The 19,074-nt window shown below is 56.2% G+C and overlaps 1 protein-coding gene and 1 long non-coding RNA gene across 12 annotated transcripts in view; one reads left to right on the forward strand and one right to left on the reverse strand.

The window, feature by feature from the left end:
• The window catches only part of TNS1 (tensin 1), a 245,059-nt gene that overhangs the window by 215,650 nt on the left and 10,335 nt on the right, over positions 1-19,074 (reverse strand). For 5 of the 10 annotated variants that reach the window (XM_085000332.1, XM_085000337.1, XM_085000331.1 and 2 more), the window contains exon 1: positions 2,741-3,321. The exons of the other annotated variants lie outside the window; for them this stretch is intronic. In XM_085000332.1, coding sequence (XP_084856458.1) covers positions 2,741-2,836 — 96 coding nt within the window. In that variant the 5' untranslated portion in view covers positions 2,837-3,321. Of the gene's footprint in view, positions 1-2,740; positions 3,322-19,074 lie in introns of those variants that run through there. 10 annotated transcript variants of the gene reach the window in all.
• On the forward strand, positions 3,213-6,572 carry LOC146396142 (uncharacterized). Of its 2 annotated transcripts, none has more exons than XR_014830101.1 (2): positions 3,213-3,336; positions 6,429-6,572. It is a non-coding gene; the product is annotated as an uncharacterized LOC146396142 (long non-coding RNA). The 2 variants fall into 2 exon arrangements; XR_014830102.1 differs by having other exon boundaries at positions 3,246-3,344.

Below are 19,074 nucleotides of genomic sequence, written 5' to 3' on the forward strand. Positions count from 1 at the left end.
TCTAAGGAGGTCAGCTTCCCAGGCTCAGGTGTGGCTTGGGGCAGGGGCCAGGGGGCAGGGGGACACATAGAGGGAAGCCAAGGACAGTGCAACCCCCTGGATCAGGATGAGACCGACTGGCTCCCTAGTGGCTATAGAAGAGCCAACCAAAAGAGAAAAATCTGAGTCCTAGCAAGCCCTAGGACCTGAGATCTGGGTGAGAACAGGGCCTGGACGCTTCTGGCCATAGGAACTCCATTCAGATAAACCGTGCTACCTTACCCTGCTAGCCAGACCCATATACACTTGGCCTTTGAGTTCTGGAGGGGCCCGGAGCCCCCTAACAGAGCCTTCATGTACTACTGAGGAAGATGTTCACTGAAAAAGAGGTGCAGCCAAGGGGTGAGTGGGGGACGAAATCCCATGCATGCTCTACTCACCCAGCCTGGCACTTGACACATCAGCCTGGAGTGTGGGGCATTCATCCCAATGCCCAGCAAGTACCCTCTGGACTAGCCCCTTGCCCCCGTGCCCACCACCCCTCCAACATGAGGTGGAGGCCAGAAATCAGAATCCTCCCTAAGACGGAAAGTGACCAGCCAGGCCCTGTCTGGGCCTCAGTTTCCCCAGCTGACCCAGGACGAAGCCTCACTCACACCCCCTACCCCTACCCATCCTCCTCCACCAGCACCCTGGGTGGGGACAGTGTCTGGACCCAATCTCGACAATTTTTAATAAAATCCTTCCCAGAGTTCGACTTCCCGTGATCTCTTCCGCAGCCCTAATTTCCTGCCTGACTTAGGCCCTCCAAGGCTGGAGGGAAGCTGACTGCAGCTGATCATCCAGCCCCTCCCCCAACCCCCAGCTCAAACCCTAGCCCAGGAGGGGTTAGGTCATCCTCAACCTCTGCACATGAGGAGGAGGAATGGCCTGGGATCCAACTGACCTGGTCTCGGCTGGCCATTCCTGCTGCAGGCTGCCTTTTCCCAAATCTGAACACCCGGACTCCAGAGCATCTGAACTCAGAGCCTGCAATGGATGGGGCTCTGGCCCCGTGGTCCACAGCTGCAGCGCCTGCCTCCCAGCCAATCCCTGGAGACAATGCGTTTTGCTAGAAGATTTCAACACACACCTTGGGTGACCGGAGCAGGAGCCTGCTGGCACCTTTCCCCACTGCGGAGTGGCAGTGAGGGAAACTGAGGCCCAGAGGCAGCACCTGGGAGGAGGAGCTGAACATTCAAGCTCCTCGTGGAGTGGGAGGACGCTTCCTATCCATGTGATGGAAAGAATGGATACCGGGAGAAATCCTTCACCCCCCACACCCCATCTCTGACCTGCCTAAGGTCCAAAAGGAGGAAGATCCCTGGCACAACTATAAGAAAGGCACCACTCAAATTTTTTTTTTTTTTTTTTTGCCTTTTCTAGGACCGCACCCACAGCACATGGAGGTTCCCAGGCTAGGGGTCTAATTGGAGCTGTAGCTGCCAAGCCTACGCCAGAGCCACAGCAATGCGGGATCCGAGCTGCGTCTGCAGCCTACACCACAGCTCACAGCAACGCCAGATCCTTAACCCACTGAGCAAGGCCAGGGATCGAACCCACAAACTCATGGCTCTTAGTCAGATTCATTAACCACTGAGCCACGGTGGGAACTCCATGAAAGGCACCACACTAATAAAGAGAAGATTCCTAAATTTTATTGAGCACCTACTATGCAGCAAACACTTGGAAACCACTTCAAATGTCCTCCAGCATTTACTACTCCCAACAGCACAATGATATAGGTATTTTGATTATGCTCATTTTACATGTTTGAAAACTAAGGCATAGGCTGAGTAAGTAACTCGCCCAAGGTCCACAGCTAGTAAATGGTAGAGCCAGAATTCAACACCAAGCAGACTGGCTCTGCAGCTGGCACTCTTAATCTTAATGGTGCTTTCTGGTTCCCCTAAGGAGTGGAGAGTGGACCAGGAAGCCAGACCCCCGATCCCTGGAATGGGGGGCTTGAGGTCATGCTCTTGGAATTCTCTGTGCCTCCAAAGGAGGATTTAAGGTTAAGGGCAGTTTTTCCAGTTCCCTACTCTGCTGGCCAGCTATGTCCCCACCCTACCCCTCCGCCCCAACACACACAAGCCCACACACCCTGAAGGCACCATCAAGGATCTTTTCTGGGAGGATCCCAGGGAGAAAGATGCTCAGCTATGACACGCCCACCCACAGCACTGCAGGTCCCACCAAACCCCTCCTCCCTCACTAACCCAGCTACTATCCCAGCCCCCACCCTTTCCGTGTCCTCTTTCCTGGTCCCTCCATCCTCCTGAATAGATAGATAGGCAAGCCCTCCTGACGTCCACTAGCCCCATTTCCATCTCACTCCCTTCCAGCCCAGCCTTAACTCTGAATCCTCTGAACCCACTGACAGAGAGAGAGACATTTCTAGGAACTTGCCCTCCCTTCCCACAGAAACTTGGAAGGGTTGCTTAAAGCCCCCAGAAATGTTCCTGCGTGCCCAGATCGCCACCTCCCCCGCTACCCTTTGGACTTCTGAGCGAAAGCCGAGATGCTGTGCCGCCACTCCCCTTCGTCAATCCGTGCATAGGAGGGGGCTCCCCAGGACTCCCCAAACTCTGATGACAGCCAGGCTGACGGCGGTCTAGATGGGTGTCCCTGAGGGTGAGAGGGTGATAAATCGACCGCCTAGGTAAGGGAGGGAGGAGCATGCCTGTCGGGGAGCCGGTGAGCAGGTGCCAGGTGGGTTTACCTGTCTGCGGAGGCAGAAGCGCAGGGGCAGGAAGCAGGAGAAGAGGTACTTGCTCCATCGAATCACGCAGGAGAAGCACCAGCTCAGCCGAGTCATGGTGGCCCCAAGGGTGAGCCCCTCGGGCGCGAGGGTCGAGGGAGACGGGCCAGCAGCTCCGGGGAGGTGGTGAGGAGGAAGACGGGATCTCCCGGATGCTCAGCCCCGCAAGAGCAGCCCGAGTGTCCCGGCCCCTCTAGCGGGAGGAGCTTGAAGGGGGCCTCGCGGCGCAGCAGCCCCGACGTGGCTCCATCTCCCCCGGAAACCCCTGCGGGAGGCGCTGGCGCTGTAGGGCGCTTCCACCCCCGGGGACTTCCTCCAGCAGCTGCCTCTCTCCTCCCCTCGGCGGCGTGACAGCCTCGGCCTGCCGGTCTCCCGGGTGGGCTGGGGGGCGGGCACAGGCACCCCGGCCACTTTGGAGGCTCGGGGAGAGGTTCGTAGAAGAGGCTGAGCGGACGGAGCGGAGGCGGTGCCAGGCGCCAGGCGTCCACCTGCGAGGAAGGCGCAGCGGCCGTGGGAGCCTGGGCGGCGGTGGCGGCAGCATTGTGCTCCGAGCTGCAGTGAGTGTGTGAGTGTGCATGTGTGTGTGCCTGTGTGTGCCGAGTCCCTCCAGACCTCACTCCAATTCCCATATTGCTCCCCAGAGCCCTAATGTGATTAACTTAAACGGAGGCCTCCTGCTTCCCTGACTGAAGCAGAAACATCCGTAGGTCTGGCACCCACGTGAGGACACTGAACACAACCTGGACCGGCTGTCCCAACTCACTAACCTCTGACCCTGGCCACACCCCAACGACTCTGCCAGAATCTCTCTCTAGCCAATTCTCTGAGCATCCAAACGCCCCCACAAGTTAGAAGGGCCCCTGCCTCAGAGGTGAACCAGCTTAGATTGATGAGCTGGGGACAGGCCACCCACAGCTACAGCTGAACCTCCCGCTCAGGGTTCAGGGTGCACCAGGTCTCATCGCATCCTGCCCCAGGGCCACCACTGGAGGCTGGGGACCCTTTTATGTCTTGGCTGTGTGCTCAGAGGATAGGCACAGTGGATGGGGAGCTCTCAGGAATATTGTTTGGGATCAGTCTACTGTGACCCTGGAACTAGGGAGCAGGAGGAAGAGGGAGGCCAGAAGGAGGTGCTGGCCTCTGGAGAAAAGGGGAAAGACGGAACCAGAGAGACAAAGGCAGAGGGAGACCCACAGACCGACTCCAGGGAGGTGGAGAGGGAGCCGTGAGCTTTGCCCCTCTTCTGTCGCTGCAGAGAAACTGGGAGGGGAGCCAGCCAGCCAAGCCTAGAAAGAAAGGGGGTGGGAGAGCTGCGGCTGCATGCAAGCAGGACCCTGCCAGGGCCTCTTCCACAGCAACGGGGAGCGGGGAGCGCGGGAGCGCCAGCCAGGACCCCGCCCCCACCCCCCACCGCCTGCACTCCCAGGGTTCCCTGGACGTCATCTCAGGGCCGTTTTGTCCTGGCAACACTGTCTCTCTGGCCCCATCCTCGGAGGAGGATAAGCACACAGAGACAGCACTGCGGGGGCTCCAGAGAGGGTCTCCTTTCCAACAGCCAGGTCACTCCTGCCTCCAAGCTCTCCCAGATTTCTCAGGCCCTGACCCACCCACATGTCACCCCCTCACCATGGGACAAGGCAGAGGGGTACAGCGCTTTGGAGGAGGTTGGCAGGAGGAGAGCAGATGTTAGGACTCTCAGTTCCCAACAGTCCCCAAGCAAGGGGGACCCCATCGCTCCTCCCCACCCCCCGCCCCACCACACACACACACACACACACACACACACACACACACACACACACACTACCACAAAAGCTCTGGAGGAAAGCTGGGGGGCATCGGGGAAGTAGGTGGAAAGGTAGCAGGTGAGCCCGCCCCTAGCAGGCCCTGCCTTTGCTCTTGGCCATGACCTCCAGCGAAGTGCCTGGCACTGCTGAAGTCTGTGCCAGGCCTAAGGAATGGGGGGGGGTTTCCTCCTCTTTGGGGGGCCTGCAGCCTCCACAGCCTCCCCACCCTGGCGCCAGAGGAAGTAGATGCAGTGTGAGATGTGAGGGCTTAATCCACAGCAAGTGGAGGGAAGTTTAATCAGAAAGAATCACTGATTGAATGTCCTAAACTGAGAGAAGACAGACAGGCTGAGGGGTGACCTGCCTAGACTAAGAGAGGAATCTTCCTTGGGGGATTCTTTTTTTTTTTAACTGCGAGTCATTCACTTTATTATTATTTATTTGTTTATTTATTTATTTTTAGGGCCACACCTGCTGCATATGAAAGTTCCCAGAATAAGGGTCAAATCAGAACTGCAGCTGCAAGCCTACACCACAGCCACAGCCACACCAGATCTGAGCTACATCCACGCCAAATCTGAGCCACATCCACAACCTATGCCACAGCTTGCAGCAATGCCGGATCTGTATCCCACTGAGCGAGGCCACGGATCAAACCCGCAGCCACATGGATTCAATAACTCCCTGAGCCACAATGGGAACTCCGTTAGGAGGATTCTTAAGACTTTTCAGCCCTCAGGAAACAACTGGTCCTTTTAAACTGAAGGAAGGAAGAGAGGGTGGGAAGAAAGAAAAGGAAGTGCTTTCTAGATTCAGCCCTTCCCTACAAGGAGAACCTGATGAAAAAGGCTTGGGATAGAGTCCTTCATTTCATCCACCTGCCAGCAGGAGGTGTCCTTGAACCAATGACCCTCCAGAGAGGAAGGGAAGGGACTGGGGCTGATGGGGCCAGGAGGCCAGGGGGCCAGGCCTGTCCCTGCCTGGAACTTCTCCCCAGCTCTGGTCTCGCCACACCCCACCATGCCCCACACAGCTTCACACCCTGTGTCTCAGCTCCTGAAAGTCAATGACATCCTGCCCCCTGTGCCAGGCCCAACAGGGCACAGAAATGTGTCTTTGAGAGTTTGGTGCCTCAGGGGAAGTTACATGTTCTCATTCCATTGTCATCACCAGAGGAGACCAGAACCCCAAAGAGAGTGGCTACAGCATCCCCAGAAACTTCTAGAAAGCTTTAGCAAGGATCCCAAGACTTCCACGTTCAACACTTATGGAGGTAGGGAGAGGGTCCTAACCCAGAAGTTGGGCTTTCGATTTCAATCTCTTTCTCCTCAAAGCACTCAAAGCACCAGAAACTGCATCTAGTAGGTTCTCAAACACACCCCAGCCCCATCTCTCCTTAAAGGCCCCCAAGCGTCAAGGACAGAGATGCAGGATTCCACAGAATGGATCAGATGCAGATGCTCAGACATAAGGAACTGAAGATAGGGATGAGCCTGCGCAGGGTCTGGTCCATCACAGGAGCGTCCGATCAGACCCAACCTCTCTGTAGTCCCTAAGTGGGTGCCTGACAGCAGTCCCACAGCTCCTCGCCTCGGCCTCCTCAATGGAGCTTTTAAAAAGCTGGCCACCATCCTCGGAGGGTCAACCACTTCTCTGGGGACACTTTGTCCCCGCCCTGTCCAGGCTTCCACAGACCCTCAGGCCTGTGTCCCAGCCCTGCCACCCTCCTGGGACCCCTATCTTCCTCCCTCTGCGTCGCCTCGTCAGCTGGAGTCCAGCTGGCAAGCAGGCTGTGCTGTGGGTCTGGCCAAGGCTTGAAGGAGGAGGAATTTCTTCTCCACATCCCGCTCTTGTTCACACAGCCCAGAGACCTGGATTCAGAATGCAGGCCAGGGAGGAGATTCCAGAGTCCGGATCCAGGTGGAATGGAGGCCACATTCACAGAGCGGGGGGTGGAGGGGGGCTGCTCTCCTCCCCACCCCCCCCCCCACGTAGAAGCAAGAAAAGAACGGAAAACTTCCCAGAGGCATCCAGCAAAGGTGTCAAGGAAACAAGAGAGCAGGTCACAGCCACCAGCTCCCTGGGGACAGGGTAAGCACAGATTCTCCTCTGTCCCATGTCCCCAGGGCCACAGTGCCCCCGGCTGGTTTTGTCTGTGGGGAGACAAAGGCGGCTCCTGTGAGGGGAGAACAGCTCCGGCATCTGATTGGAGGTTCTGGGTCCTGCTTTCACACCCAGAGATGCGCAGAGGCTGTTCCCGGAGCCCCCCAACCCACCCCACCCCAGCCTTGTTCCTCCATCAGATGGGGAGAGCTCCAGCCACTCCAGGCTCTTGCTCACCAGTTAGTTTCACCACCCTCCCAGCCAGAGCGATTCCTCCTGTGGCCTCCAGGGGGCTCCCACTTGGGTCTCACTTCCAAGACCAGAGGGCCTCAGCTAGGGATGGCTTTCCCTAGCCCCACTCATGGTTAAACCGCTCAACCTATTCAAGGTCTAGGACTCCCACACAGCAACTGAACGGGGTCCTTGCAGAGCTGGGGTCCCATCTCATAGGGGCTCCAGTGTCACCCTTTGATCACCCTGCTAAAGTCCTTCCGTCCCTCCAGCTCCCAGTCCCTGTGTAACACCAGCAGGTTCATGACTTCATAGCACTATCTCTCACTTCCTGACTGTCTCACGCCCTTTCTACCAGATTGCCAGCTCCCAGAGGACCTCGTCCTTCATGGTTGCCCTCCCACCCAGCACCCAGCACTCAGCACCCAGCACTCAGCATGGTGCAGGGCCTATGGTCAATAAACATGAGTCACTTGGTCGATTGATTTGTTGATTTGATTGCATGAGTAGAAGGAAGAAGGAAGGAAGGCCATTCCTTCTTCCAGATCCACTGTGTCCCTGCCCCAACCCTAGATTCCGGCCAGTGGGGAATGTTATTTTCAAGGTTCTTACTGCTACGGCACCAGAACAGTGAGCTCTTTATTCAAGTCCACTCCACTCTCCCCTGACAAGGGGCCCACCTCCCTGTTGTGCAGCAGCGCCCCAGTATCCAGTACTGATGCCAGTTAAACTTGAAAGAGACTCAGCCTCTTTCTCTGTCCCCCAAACCCCAACACACACGTAAGGACACTGAGGCCCAGAGAGGTAGGGTGACTTGCCAGGAGTCACACCACTAAAATGTAGTTGTGCCAGAAAAGTTCGAGGGTCCCCCCCCGCCCCCCGATTCCTGGCTTGCTGCTTTTCCAAGCACAACAGGGCAGACGGAGGAGAAGAGGGTGAGAAGAGGAAACGCTTCGTCTCTAGGGATATCCCAAGGAGATGAGCCCATAAGTTCTCTTTCTCCTTTTCGCAGCTCCGAACACAGGTCTCTGACCCGTGAGAGGCAGGAAGTTCCTCCTGATACCTAACCTCCATCCCCACTGGCAAATTCCAGACCGTTTTCCTCTTGGACTGCCCTGCCTGGGGAAGAACAGCTGGGTCCCTCTCTGCACAATAAATGCCTTCAGACCCTGGCGACTCATTATTCAAGCCCCCATCCCCTCCCCACCCCCACCCCTCTCTAGTGCGCAGGCTGAGAACCCCGGGTCCTCTGGGCCCCTTTCCAAATGACTTCCATCACCACCCAGCAGCTGACGTGATAAACGGTGTGTGGGGGAGGGATGGGAAAGACCTGGAGTGATGGTGGGTATTGATCCATCGGTGAGCGGGAGGCCTGCACTGCCTCCTGGGGTTAGGCCAGAGCATCTGAGGGTGGAGAAGTGAGAACAGGGGCCCTGAGGTCATCCTGGTTGTCCCTCTGCCCCTGGGGTGTTTGTTGCAGGGCCCAGCATGGAGACTGCAGACCTAGGAGCTAGGCTGCTGGGTCTGAGCCCAGGCTCCTGCAATGAGATTAAAGCAGGGACTGTCTAATTGATTCTGCTGGAACCAGGAGAAGGAGTGAGATGAATGGAGGGGGCAAGAGAAGAGGGAGGGAGGAGGGGGGCCGGGGAGGGTCCGGTCTGGGAAGCCCAGTTGCATCAGAACTGCCTAATACAATTACCGCCCACCCCGCCCCCACCCTCTCCCACTCAGCCCCCTCCCCTTCCTGGGAAACCAGCCCACTGACAGTCTGCCCCTGAACTGGACAGAGAGGGCAGCTGGGTGTGGGAGGACTGAATGAAGGAGAAGAGCTGAGTTAAAGCCCCCAGTCCGAGGACCCAAGATGACACAGACAGGCAGAGATAGTGACAGTGACTGGCAGACAGCGAGAGCCATCAGAGACAGAGCAGGTGGAGTGGCAGCAAACAGATAAGCACATCCCTCCTATTCTCCCCTGATGGCCTCCCTCCCTCCCACTCACCCCTCTCCCACCAGGGCATCACTGGGCTCCTCTCCTGCCCCCCTCCCCAACTATTGTTTCGGCAGAGGGAGGAAATGGGGCCCCAGGAATTCCCTGGTCCCCACTCATCCGAGGACCTGTGCCCTGCAGACATCCAGAGATCTGTGAGAAGGAAGCAGGAAGGGAGGAGCCAGGCCACTGAGACAGATCCCAGGTGGACCCCACGATGGAGATGAGGACAGGAGAGGGGAAACAGAGCCTCCGAGAGAGGTTCAAGACGGGAAGGGCAGTGAGGCTGAGACCACCCAAGACCAGAGACGTGAAAGAGCCGGTGAGGGTGGTGAGGAGGCCAGCAAACAGAAGGCAGGAGGAAGAGCAGGTCAAGGAGACAGGAGGGAGGTGGAGGGCTCCCACCATTCCCCAAAGAGCCTCAGGGAAGGGCCAGCATCAGGGAAGGGGCAGAGGACAGGAATGAAGAAAGAGGAGAGAAAGTACTGCGTGCTGCCAGCCAGCCCACCAGGGAAACCAAGGCATGAAACAAAGTGACACGGTCCCATGTTCTGGCTCCAGGAGCAAGCAGGGCCCAGGGTGGAGTGTGAGCTGAGACCCTCAAGGGCCCAGCCACAGCCCCTGTGGTCAAGACGAAATCTAGTTTGGAGTTCCTGTTGTGGCTCGGCAGGTTAAGAGCCTAACTAGTATCTGTGAGGATGAGGGTTTGATCCCTGGCCTCCCTCGGTGGGTTAAAGCATCCAGCGTTGCTGCAAGCTGCGGTGTAAGTCGCAGACTCAGATCTGGCATTGCTGTGGCTGTGACGTAAGCTGGCTGCTGCAGCTCCAATTTGACCCCTAGGGTGGGCACCTCCATATGCCACAGGTGTGGCCAAAAAAAAAAAGGACCCAAAAAACCTCAAGGCTCTCAGGGCCCTTGCTTCCAGACTAGAACAGACTAGAAGGCCACCGCTGGTCTGGGGGCCAGGGCCAAAGCCAGCTCCTGGAAGGACCTCATGCACCCCCAGATGTGAATCCTTGCCCAAAGCCAGGGGATCTGGTACACCCTGCCCAGACCCTGCATCAGACATGCATAAAATCCCTGCATCCCTCCAGTCAAGGCTGGAGCTCTCCCGGGACCTGCCCATCCATTTCCATTTTCTCCCCTGACCTGAAGGGTACAACACAAACTTCCTCTTCTCCCTCCTAAAAGGGTTCCAGATGCCCTCTGTGACCCAGGTGAGCCTGGCTTCTGGCACGTTCTAGTCTCACTCTGTCTGGGAGCTTCCTTGTAGAGCAGGACAGACCTGGCCCCAGACAGACTAGAAAGAAGGAGGTTGCTGATGCAACCTCCCTGGGGCACCCCAGCTCCATTCCAGCCCTGTGGATGGATGAGCAAGGACCTGAGGCCGTGAGGGGTGAGGACTCCGACCCAAGGGCAAGAGCAAAACCCTCGACTAGGCTCAGGGCCGAGCTCCCCGGGAGTCCGAGTCTTCATCTGGGGAGCAGGTATGGCTGCATTTATTTGCCTGTCTTACCTCCCGGTGCAATTGAAAGCGCTCCAGGAGACAAGGATGGGAAGTGTCACCTCCTTGTCCCCACTCTCACCTCCCAAATAGAAGAAATGAGGAACAAAGGCGGCAGAGACCAGGGTCTAAATCCCAACCCTGATATTTACCAGCTATGTGACCTTGAAGAGATGATGTGTCTATTCTGAACCTATTTCCTCTCCTATAAAATGGAGACAAGGATCCTAACCTCAGGGATGGTTGTGAGGATTCAATTAAATGTGAAAAGACCTGGCACTGGACTTGACTCATCAAGGCCCCCTGGGGAGCTACTGGATAAATATCTCAGAACCTGGGACCAGGAAGGGCTCCCTGGGGTGACTGTAAAAGCAAGTTCACCTGCCCCGCAACCCTTCCTGGGTCTGCTGGCTTCCTTCAAACTGCACGTCCTACCCCCACCAGACAGACCGTCCCTGCCAGGGCCCTGGGCAAAAGCACCGTGTCTGGAACACGTAGTTCACACTGCCTTCTGGGGAATGGACGTCCGAGGAAGAGGAGCCAGGAGTCCTAGCAGGATGAAGCCAGAACAGCATCGTTAGGAAGATGCTGGAAGCAGGCCAGAGGAGCAGTAGAACGGGGGCACTTGAGCCCAGAAGAGGCTGGAACTCAGGAGGGAGAAATGACAGGATGCCTCTCAAGCAGAGAAGCAAGAAAAGAAAGTGTGGCAGTGAGGACCTGAGCTTCCCACTCTCACTGAAGTTAATCAGAAGGATATGTTCAGGACTAAGCAGGAAATACTCAAGTTAGACAACAGGCAGAACTTCTGAAGAGACACAACACTGCCCGAGAGGCCTCTCTTTTCCCCCTACTACTCCCCCCACTCTCCTCTTCTAAACCCCAAATGAGATTTGAGTCTCCAACTTCCTATGATGTAGCATAAAGCCTCAGTAATAGCAATCTCTCCTCTCACCTTAGCAGGAAAATAGGCTGGCCCTACTCTCCTGGTCCCCAACTCTCCAGCCTTACTCAGCCCAGCACCCTCTGTATGGATTCTCTTACTGAAACCAAAACCCATGCCTACCATCCATGGCAGTCTTAGGTCTCTGGAGTAGGGGACCACTTCCCATCCAAACAGCCACTCCTTATCCATCAGCCAGGCTTTGCCAAGACCACTCACACCTAGTTCTGTCTAGCACCAAACTGTCCCCTTACTTACATTTCCATGGCTGGGAGGCAGAGGAAAGTGTGCACAGGCTGAGGATGCCTGAAATCTTCTTTCTTTTTTTTTTTTTCAGGGCCACACCTGAGGCATATGGAAGTTCCCAGGCTAGGGGTCGAATCAAAGCTGCAGCTGCCAGCCTACACCACAGCCGCAGAAGCACTGGATCCAAGCTGCATCTGCAACCTACACCGTAGCTTGAAGCAGCGCAAGATCCTTAACCCACTGTGCGAGGCCAGGGATTGAACCTGCATTCTCATGGATACTAGTCGGATTCTTAACCCACTGAGCCGCAATGGGAACGCTCTGAAGATTTCTAAGAAAGAGCTGTGACTGGGTTGAAAAGAGTGTACATTGAGCTTAAGAAGCCAAAGGAAAGACACAGACATGAGCCTGGAAAGAGAGGAATTATATACAACACACACGGACACACATAAAACACACCCCCAGAGGACAAGGTAAGGGTCCTGGAGCAGAAGAGCCAGGGCTGGAACCCTGTAGACAAAGAGTGGGCAGCCAGAACAGGAAGAAATGGAAGGGGTTAGCGCCGAGTACCCACAGAAGGAGAAACATAGGTGCCAAAGGAACTTTCTGGCCATTTTTCACCCCAAATGACATGCAGATAAGATGCAGAAGAGTATGCAAATGAGGTTGCTTGGCAGGGAATTCATCTACATCCTGCTTGACTATAAGGAGATGTCAGGGTGGGGCTGTGGCTGCCCTGGAAGAACCACACCGTCTTTCTCCCCCAGATCCCCATCTCCTTGGAGGAGGGCCCCCCCCCCTCCATTCTTGGGCTGCAGGGAGGAGGGCTTCCTGGGGCCTCTCCTCCCCATTTGTTTGTTTGTTGCCTTATAGGGCCACACCCGCCGCATATGGAAGTTCCCAGGCTAGGGGTCGAATTGGAGCACCGCTGCCAGCCTACACCCCAGTCACAGCTACATGGGATCCAAGCCGCGTCTGCCACATACACTACAGCTCACAGCAACGCTGGATCCTTAACCCACTGAGCGAGGCCAGGGATTGAACCCACATCCTCAAGGATACTAGTCAGGTTCATAACCCACTAACCCACAAAGGGAACTCCCTCTCCTCGCCCGTAGACCCCTGGGCTTCCTCATAGCTCTGTCCCTCACACTCCAAACTTCCTCTTCTGCAAGAAGCTTGCCCTCAGCCCCACAGAAGGGGGACCCTGCCTCCCATGGAGAGAAGCTTTCTGTTGATGAAAAGAGGAAGAGAGGCAGCAAGGGGAAATCAATAGATCTATGATGGGGGCAGTTCAGGCGGCAGATGCCCTCCAGCCCAGGCCAACCAGGGGCCCTCCTGGCTTCAAGTTCTTCCAGAAGAGAGACCCCCACAACCTCCTCAGATCCTCCCGCTCTCTGGCATCACAGCCCCGGCTGCTGGGAAGTGCTTCCCAAGGTCTGACCGCCCACATCTCCTTGCTGCTGGCTTCCCATCTCACATCCTTCAGTGGCGTCAAGGCCGTAACCAAGACAGCTGACCTTCGAGGAAGAGAGACTAGGAGGCCCTGCATCTGGATCCCAGGAAAGGCTACATCTTCCAGTTCCCCTCGCCGGTCACAGCCCTGCTTCCTACCAGCCTCGCTCCACTGCAGGGGAGGGAAGCCCTGGCCCAGAGAAGGGAGGCTGACGCTTCCGGGGAAGTTGGCCCACTGAACACACACATTTACTTCTGCTCCTTCTTTTCTTTTTGGCTGCTCCACGGCATGCAGAAGTTCCCGGGTTAGGGATCGAACCCATGCCACAGCAGCAACAATGCCAGATCCTTCACCCACTGAACCACCAGGGAACTCCATATTTTGCTCCCTCTTGAAACTCCTCTAAAGCAACAGAAAAGGTATTTCTTAAATCAAAGCATAAAACCTGGAGGACCGAAAAAAGAGCCAAAAGAAGGAAGAGGAGCCAACAGGAACAAGGCCCAGCACAGTGCACCCACTGCGGTTGTTGAGAACTACGATCCCTCTGGTCCAGTGGGTAAGTCATTACTGCACCCCCACCCTCCCAATGCTCTAGCCCCTCCCCTGGACCTGAAAAGGCTAATTCTTGGCCCGAGAGGGGCCTCAGGACCCGCTCCAGCCTCCCAGGGCAGTCCCTAGGATCCCTTGTTAAATATTTTGATTATCACCCCTGACAACAGTGTCACAATTCTGGGAGCTGGAAAGCAGATGGATGTGTGGGAACCATGAGTCTGAGAAAGCTGAACCCTGAGCTAGCTGCAGGAAAAGCCAAGGAGCCACCAGATTCTTCAGTGCAGAACCTCCCATAGGCTCAGGATGGGTGGCATCAGAATATCTGGTGGGGGGGCTAACGTCAAACCAGACTTGGTAAGACACTGAAGAAGTGGCTAAATTCTCTCCCTGCCCCCCAGCCAAAGACAAGAGGTATATTCACTGGAAAGGGTCAGGCAGCAGGCGCTGGCCCCGGGGCCACCAAGCGTGATTGAGGGCATGGGTACTAATAGGAAAGGGGGGGCAGCCAGGCCTGTACCTGCCCCCAGGTAGAGAAGTGGAAACTTTTCTGGAGTGCTTGCAAGCCCAAGAGAAGAGACCCAAAGATATCCACAGCACTTTCCCCGATGCAGCAGCCCAGGGAAGCCCTTGGGGGCTTCATTCCCACCCCCTTTAAACTCCCACTTGAAATATAAGCAGGGAAACCCAGGCTCCCAGGCATCTGAGGAAAGCTTAGCAGAGAAGCCACAGAGACCAAAAGCAACTCAGAGAAAGTAGGTGGAATTCAGGGACAAGAAAACTTTAAGAAAAAGTCATCTCAGAGAGATCAGAGAAGAAAATGCATCCATGAAAAAAAAAACAACAGGTAATAAAATATAAAGAATGAAAAGAATAGTCAAGAGTTCCCGCTGTGGCTCAGCGAGTTATGGACCCAACTCGTATCCATGAGGATGTGGGTTGGATCCCTGGCCTCACTCGGTGAGTCAGGGATTCGGCTTTGCTGTGGCTGTGGCATAGGCCAGCAGCCACAGCTCTGATTCCACCCCTAGCCTGGGAGCTTCCATATGCCACTGGTGTGGCCCTAAAAAGCAAAAAAAAAAAAAAAAAAATTCCGGAGCTGCCGCTGTGGCTCAGTGGATTACGAACCCAACTAGTATCTATGAGGATGCGTGTTTGATCCCTGGCCTCATTTTTTGTGTTAAGGACCTGGTGTTGCTATGAGCTGTGGCGTAGGTCATAGGTGCGGCTCAGATCTTTGCTTTGGCTTTGGTGTAGGCCAGTAGCTGCAGCCCTGATTCGAACCCTAGCCTGGGAACTTCTATATGCTGTAGGTGTGGCCCTAAAAAAGACAAAAAGAAAAGGAAAATAAAGGAATATTCAGAGATCAACAATAATTTTGAATTTTAAAGCATGGAGCCAGGCGGAGGGCCATTGCTAGGCACCCTTGATGGGAACCATCTGGAGACCCGCAAGGGACTGGACACCCAGACACAGTGAGGGAACCAAAGGCCCAGGAGGAGACAGAGGGTCCGGGGCTGGGGCTGCAAAGGGATGGAAGCAGCCAGCTTGGAGAGCTCGTGGGCACCCCAGGAGCCCCGTCAACCACTGACCCAGCAGCGATGTGTTATAGCGGTAGCCCCAAGAGGCAGAACACCCATCCCGCTGCACAGATAGGAAGGCTGACACTCGGAGCACCCGAGTCACTCTCAGAGTCTAAAACAAGAGAAGCGCAAAGCAGGAATTGAAAGCTCATCTTAGCTCAACCTGCGTGCAACAGAACCAGCTATGGCAGGAGTGACTCTGCCTCCGGTCTGAGAGCCTGGACATGGGTTCAAGTCCTAGGCATCCACACTTACCAGCTAGGAATCCCGGCTTGATCCTTGCCCTTGGCTTGCCTCTTTCTGCCCACATGTTACCCATCAGAAAGTCCCTCCCAGGAGTCTAGGAGGGCTGGGACACACAGCCCTCCGACCAAGCTCCTGGCTATGGCAGGGTAGTGGAGAGTCCCCAGGGCCCCATTGGTATAGAACTCCCAAGAAGACCATGAGGAACCTGTGGGGTGGACCCTGCCTCTGCCCCAGACTGCCCTGAGAACTCCCCTAGCATGGGTCTATTTTTAGCCAGGCCCAGGCAGGGCTGCCAGCCAGCTACCCGGTGTTATTCTAGAACATGGGGTCATCGGTAAAAGGGAGCCACAGCAGAGGCTGCAGAAATAGCACCCCTGCCAGGAGGTGCCCTGCAGATTGGAGGGGTGAGAAGAACAGGGCCCAGGGCAGAGAGTCACAGCCAGGAGGCCTGAGCTGGGACAGAAGTCAGAGTCCCTACAGTATGGGGACAGCAGCAGGGGATGGGGCCTCCCTGGAGCTGGCATCAGGGGGCAGGGAGGGGGCCTGTCTGGTCTCTCCTTGGTAAGTGGGGATGGTGCCATGGAAGACGATGCCAGGGTGAAAGTGAGAAAGAAGATGGAGAGAGTGAGCTGCGAGGAGAGAGAAGGAGCAGAGGAGGGAAAGGAGAGAGAAAGAGACAGAGACAGAATGTCTCAGAGAGAGAGCCTGGGGCGAGGGTGAGAGCACCCACTCTTGGGGCTAGCTAGCCTCTGCCAGGCCCATCACCCCCTCCTCAAAGGCACATGGTCTACTTTCTCCCACGAGGGGCTCTCAACCTTGGTGTAGGGACCCTGAGACTGCTCTGCACCCATGAATCTTTGCAAGACTCCTCCTTCCCCGCACATGTGAAAGAGGCCAACCTGAGAGGTAGACGTGCACGTACAAACACACGCGCGTGTGTGCGCACACACACACACGCACACACACGCACGAACGCACATACACACGCCCCACATGCACAGCCTCCTGGGAAGAGACAGAACAATGGAGAGGGGAGAGGGGTGTCCCTTTGTCCCCCTTCCCTGGCCTTGGGAGCTCAAATTCACACAAAGAGCCTCACAAAGGGGAAGGCTGGCTCCCAGGAGGGAAGATAAATGGGGAGAGGAGAGGAGGGAAGAGGGGAGACCCCAGAGCTGGAAATGCCTGGTCGGTGGGCCTGGGAAGCAAGATGGGGGCAGTTCTCACAGCCACAGAGGCCTCTGGAGAGCTTGGGGGGAGGGGAAGCAGGGGAGGGATGGGTGGGGCTCACATGCTTGAGGGTAAGGGGCTCCACTCGGCTTCCTGGAGGAAGAGGGCAGAAGTGCCAACCTGCTAATGGCAATTGAAGGAGAGGTGGCTGGATTTCCCTGCCCAGCCTGAGCGAGGGGGCAGCATGCCTCCTCCCATCCTGATCCTAAAGAGGGTAGCTGCCACAAAGGGTCCCCCACCCACTCCTGACTCCGCCTCGGGTCAGGCAGGGAGAAAGGTGGGTGCCTTCAAGGCTGAAGGCCAGGCTGGAAACAGGGGTGTCCTAGAAGAACTGACTGGTCAAAGAAGGCAATGACTTCTCACTTCCAAGGGACCATGGAGAACACGAGGAGCCCCTCCCTTCACCATCCAGCCCACCCCTCCCCCACATGGGGGGAGGCTGCGGGGGGGGCTATCTTGTTCCGCAGAAAGCGAATGGGTGAGAGGCAGGAGAGAGGCCAAGTGCAGAGAGCCAGGAACCTAAGACCTGGCTCACATCCGACTACAATGACAGCGATGAGACTATAGACGAGTCATGCCCTGGGTCTCAGCCTCCCCATGTGTGAAGTAGGGTGATAACACCTGCTCGCATCACTTTTCGAGGTTGTGGTGAGCATCCTCTGAGGGTCTTTAAGAGCATCTATGATCATTATTGGAGTTCCCGTCGTGGCTCAGTGGTTAACGAATCCGACAAGGAACCATGAAGTTGCGGGTTCCATCCCTGGCCTTGCCCAGTGGGTTAAGGATCTGGCATTGCCATGGGCTGTGGTGTAGGTTGCAGACACGGCTCAGATCCTGCGTTGCTGTGGCTCTGGTGTAGGCCGGCGGCTACAGCTCCGATTCAACCCCTAGACTGGGAACCTCCATATGCTGAGGGAGCAGCCCAAGAAATGGCAAAAAGACAAAAAAAAAAAAAAAAAAAAAAAAGAGCATCTATGATCATTACTGCTAAATGACCTCTGACCTGTCTGCCAAGTCAGAGACCCCAAGCCCAGGGCTCTCCCCATCCCTGTCCCTCATTCTGAGAGGGGATCAGAAGTGAGGCCCTTGGCCAAGCCAGTGAGTGAAGAGGTCAACAGATGACTTCAAAGGCGACTCTGCAGGGGCGAAGGAAACGGATGCTTACTGAGGGCCCTCTATGTGCTGGGAACCTTACATATCAGCCAACTCCCCTCCCTAACCCTTCAAGTGGGTGCTATCATCCCCATTTTCCAGATGAGGAAACTGAGGCTGGTCAGTGGCAGAGCTCAGACTTGCAACCAGATCAGCCTGACCTCTGGTTCCACACTTTTCCACCACAAATGCTCCCTCCTTTTCTTGGCATGGGGCTATAAGCTCATCTACCCCCACCCCTCCTCACCCCTAATTCCTGAGCCCCAGAGCAGAGCTCCCAGACCAGCCTCAGTTCTCGGGATTCCGGAGTCCAGGCTGGAAAGCAACACAAGAGGGGAAGAGGTGCCAACAAGAAGCCAGTGCCACCTGTCCACTGTGTCCTACAGAGCTTGGTGTGTTCTGTGATACGGACTCTTCACCACAGCCCGGCAAGGTGGGATCTATTGTGCCCATTTCACAGATGAGGAAGCTGAGGTTCAGAGACACTCTTAGTTTGCCCAGGGCACCCAGCTGAGAAGCAGTAAGCTAGAGATCACCCAGTTACCCGTCCCAGAGTCGCCAAATGTCTGAGGAGGGGCAGCGTTGAGTCACACAGGGAGCCCAGGGGTCTTGCAGGAGAAACAGAGAACCGTTCTTCCCTCCCCATCCTGCACCCCCCCCCCCCCCCCCCCGCCCAGTTACCTCCAACATACTCAGCCCCTGCTGGCTTTGCTGAAACGCCATTAAGAAGCAAGGGAATAAATTAGCCCTGCTTAGCATATTGAGTGGCTGGGGTTCAAGAGGCCGTCTGGGTGGCTCACGCATCTCAATGCAGTCTGCAGTGGTGGGGAGCTGATGGGGGCAGTGTGGGGGGTGGGGACAGTCTGGCCAGCCTGGGCCTGGTCCGACCGCCCACAGATGGCCTCAGCTCAGTGCCCAAAAGCACTTGCTCCGGCTCCAACTTCATTCCCCTAATGGTGTCGCAGCCTGGCTCGGCTCTCCGCACCCCGGCCCCGCACTCTGGCCAGCCCGGCCAGTCCCAGAGGACACCCAAGGTTAGCACGGGGGTAGTGTCAAGCTGCCCAGCCTCGCCTAGGATGAACTTTGAGGTGGATGGCTCTGCCCAGGGGGAAAAGGAGGCCAGTCCAATGAGTATTCCTGAAGGCCCCCGTGCCCAGAACCCTCACTGTGCCTCAGTTTCCCCCTCAGCGCCAAGGTACCTCAGGTAGGAAGGGAAGGCGGGGAGGGGGGCAGGGAGAGCAGTCAGAGCCCAGGTGGAGTCAGCCCTCTGCTCCAGGAACATGA

Source organism: Sus scrofa, chromosome 15, assembly GCF_054392235.1.
Source record: "Sus scrofa isolate SSC_HxYL_T2T_F1_AM1 chromosome 15, Sscrofa_HxYL_maternal_Yorkshire_Landrace_v2.0, whole genome shotgun sequence".
NCBI classification, from domain to species: Eukaryota; Metazoa; Chordata; class Mammalia; order Artiodactyla; family Suidae; genus Sus; species Sus scrofa.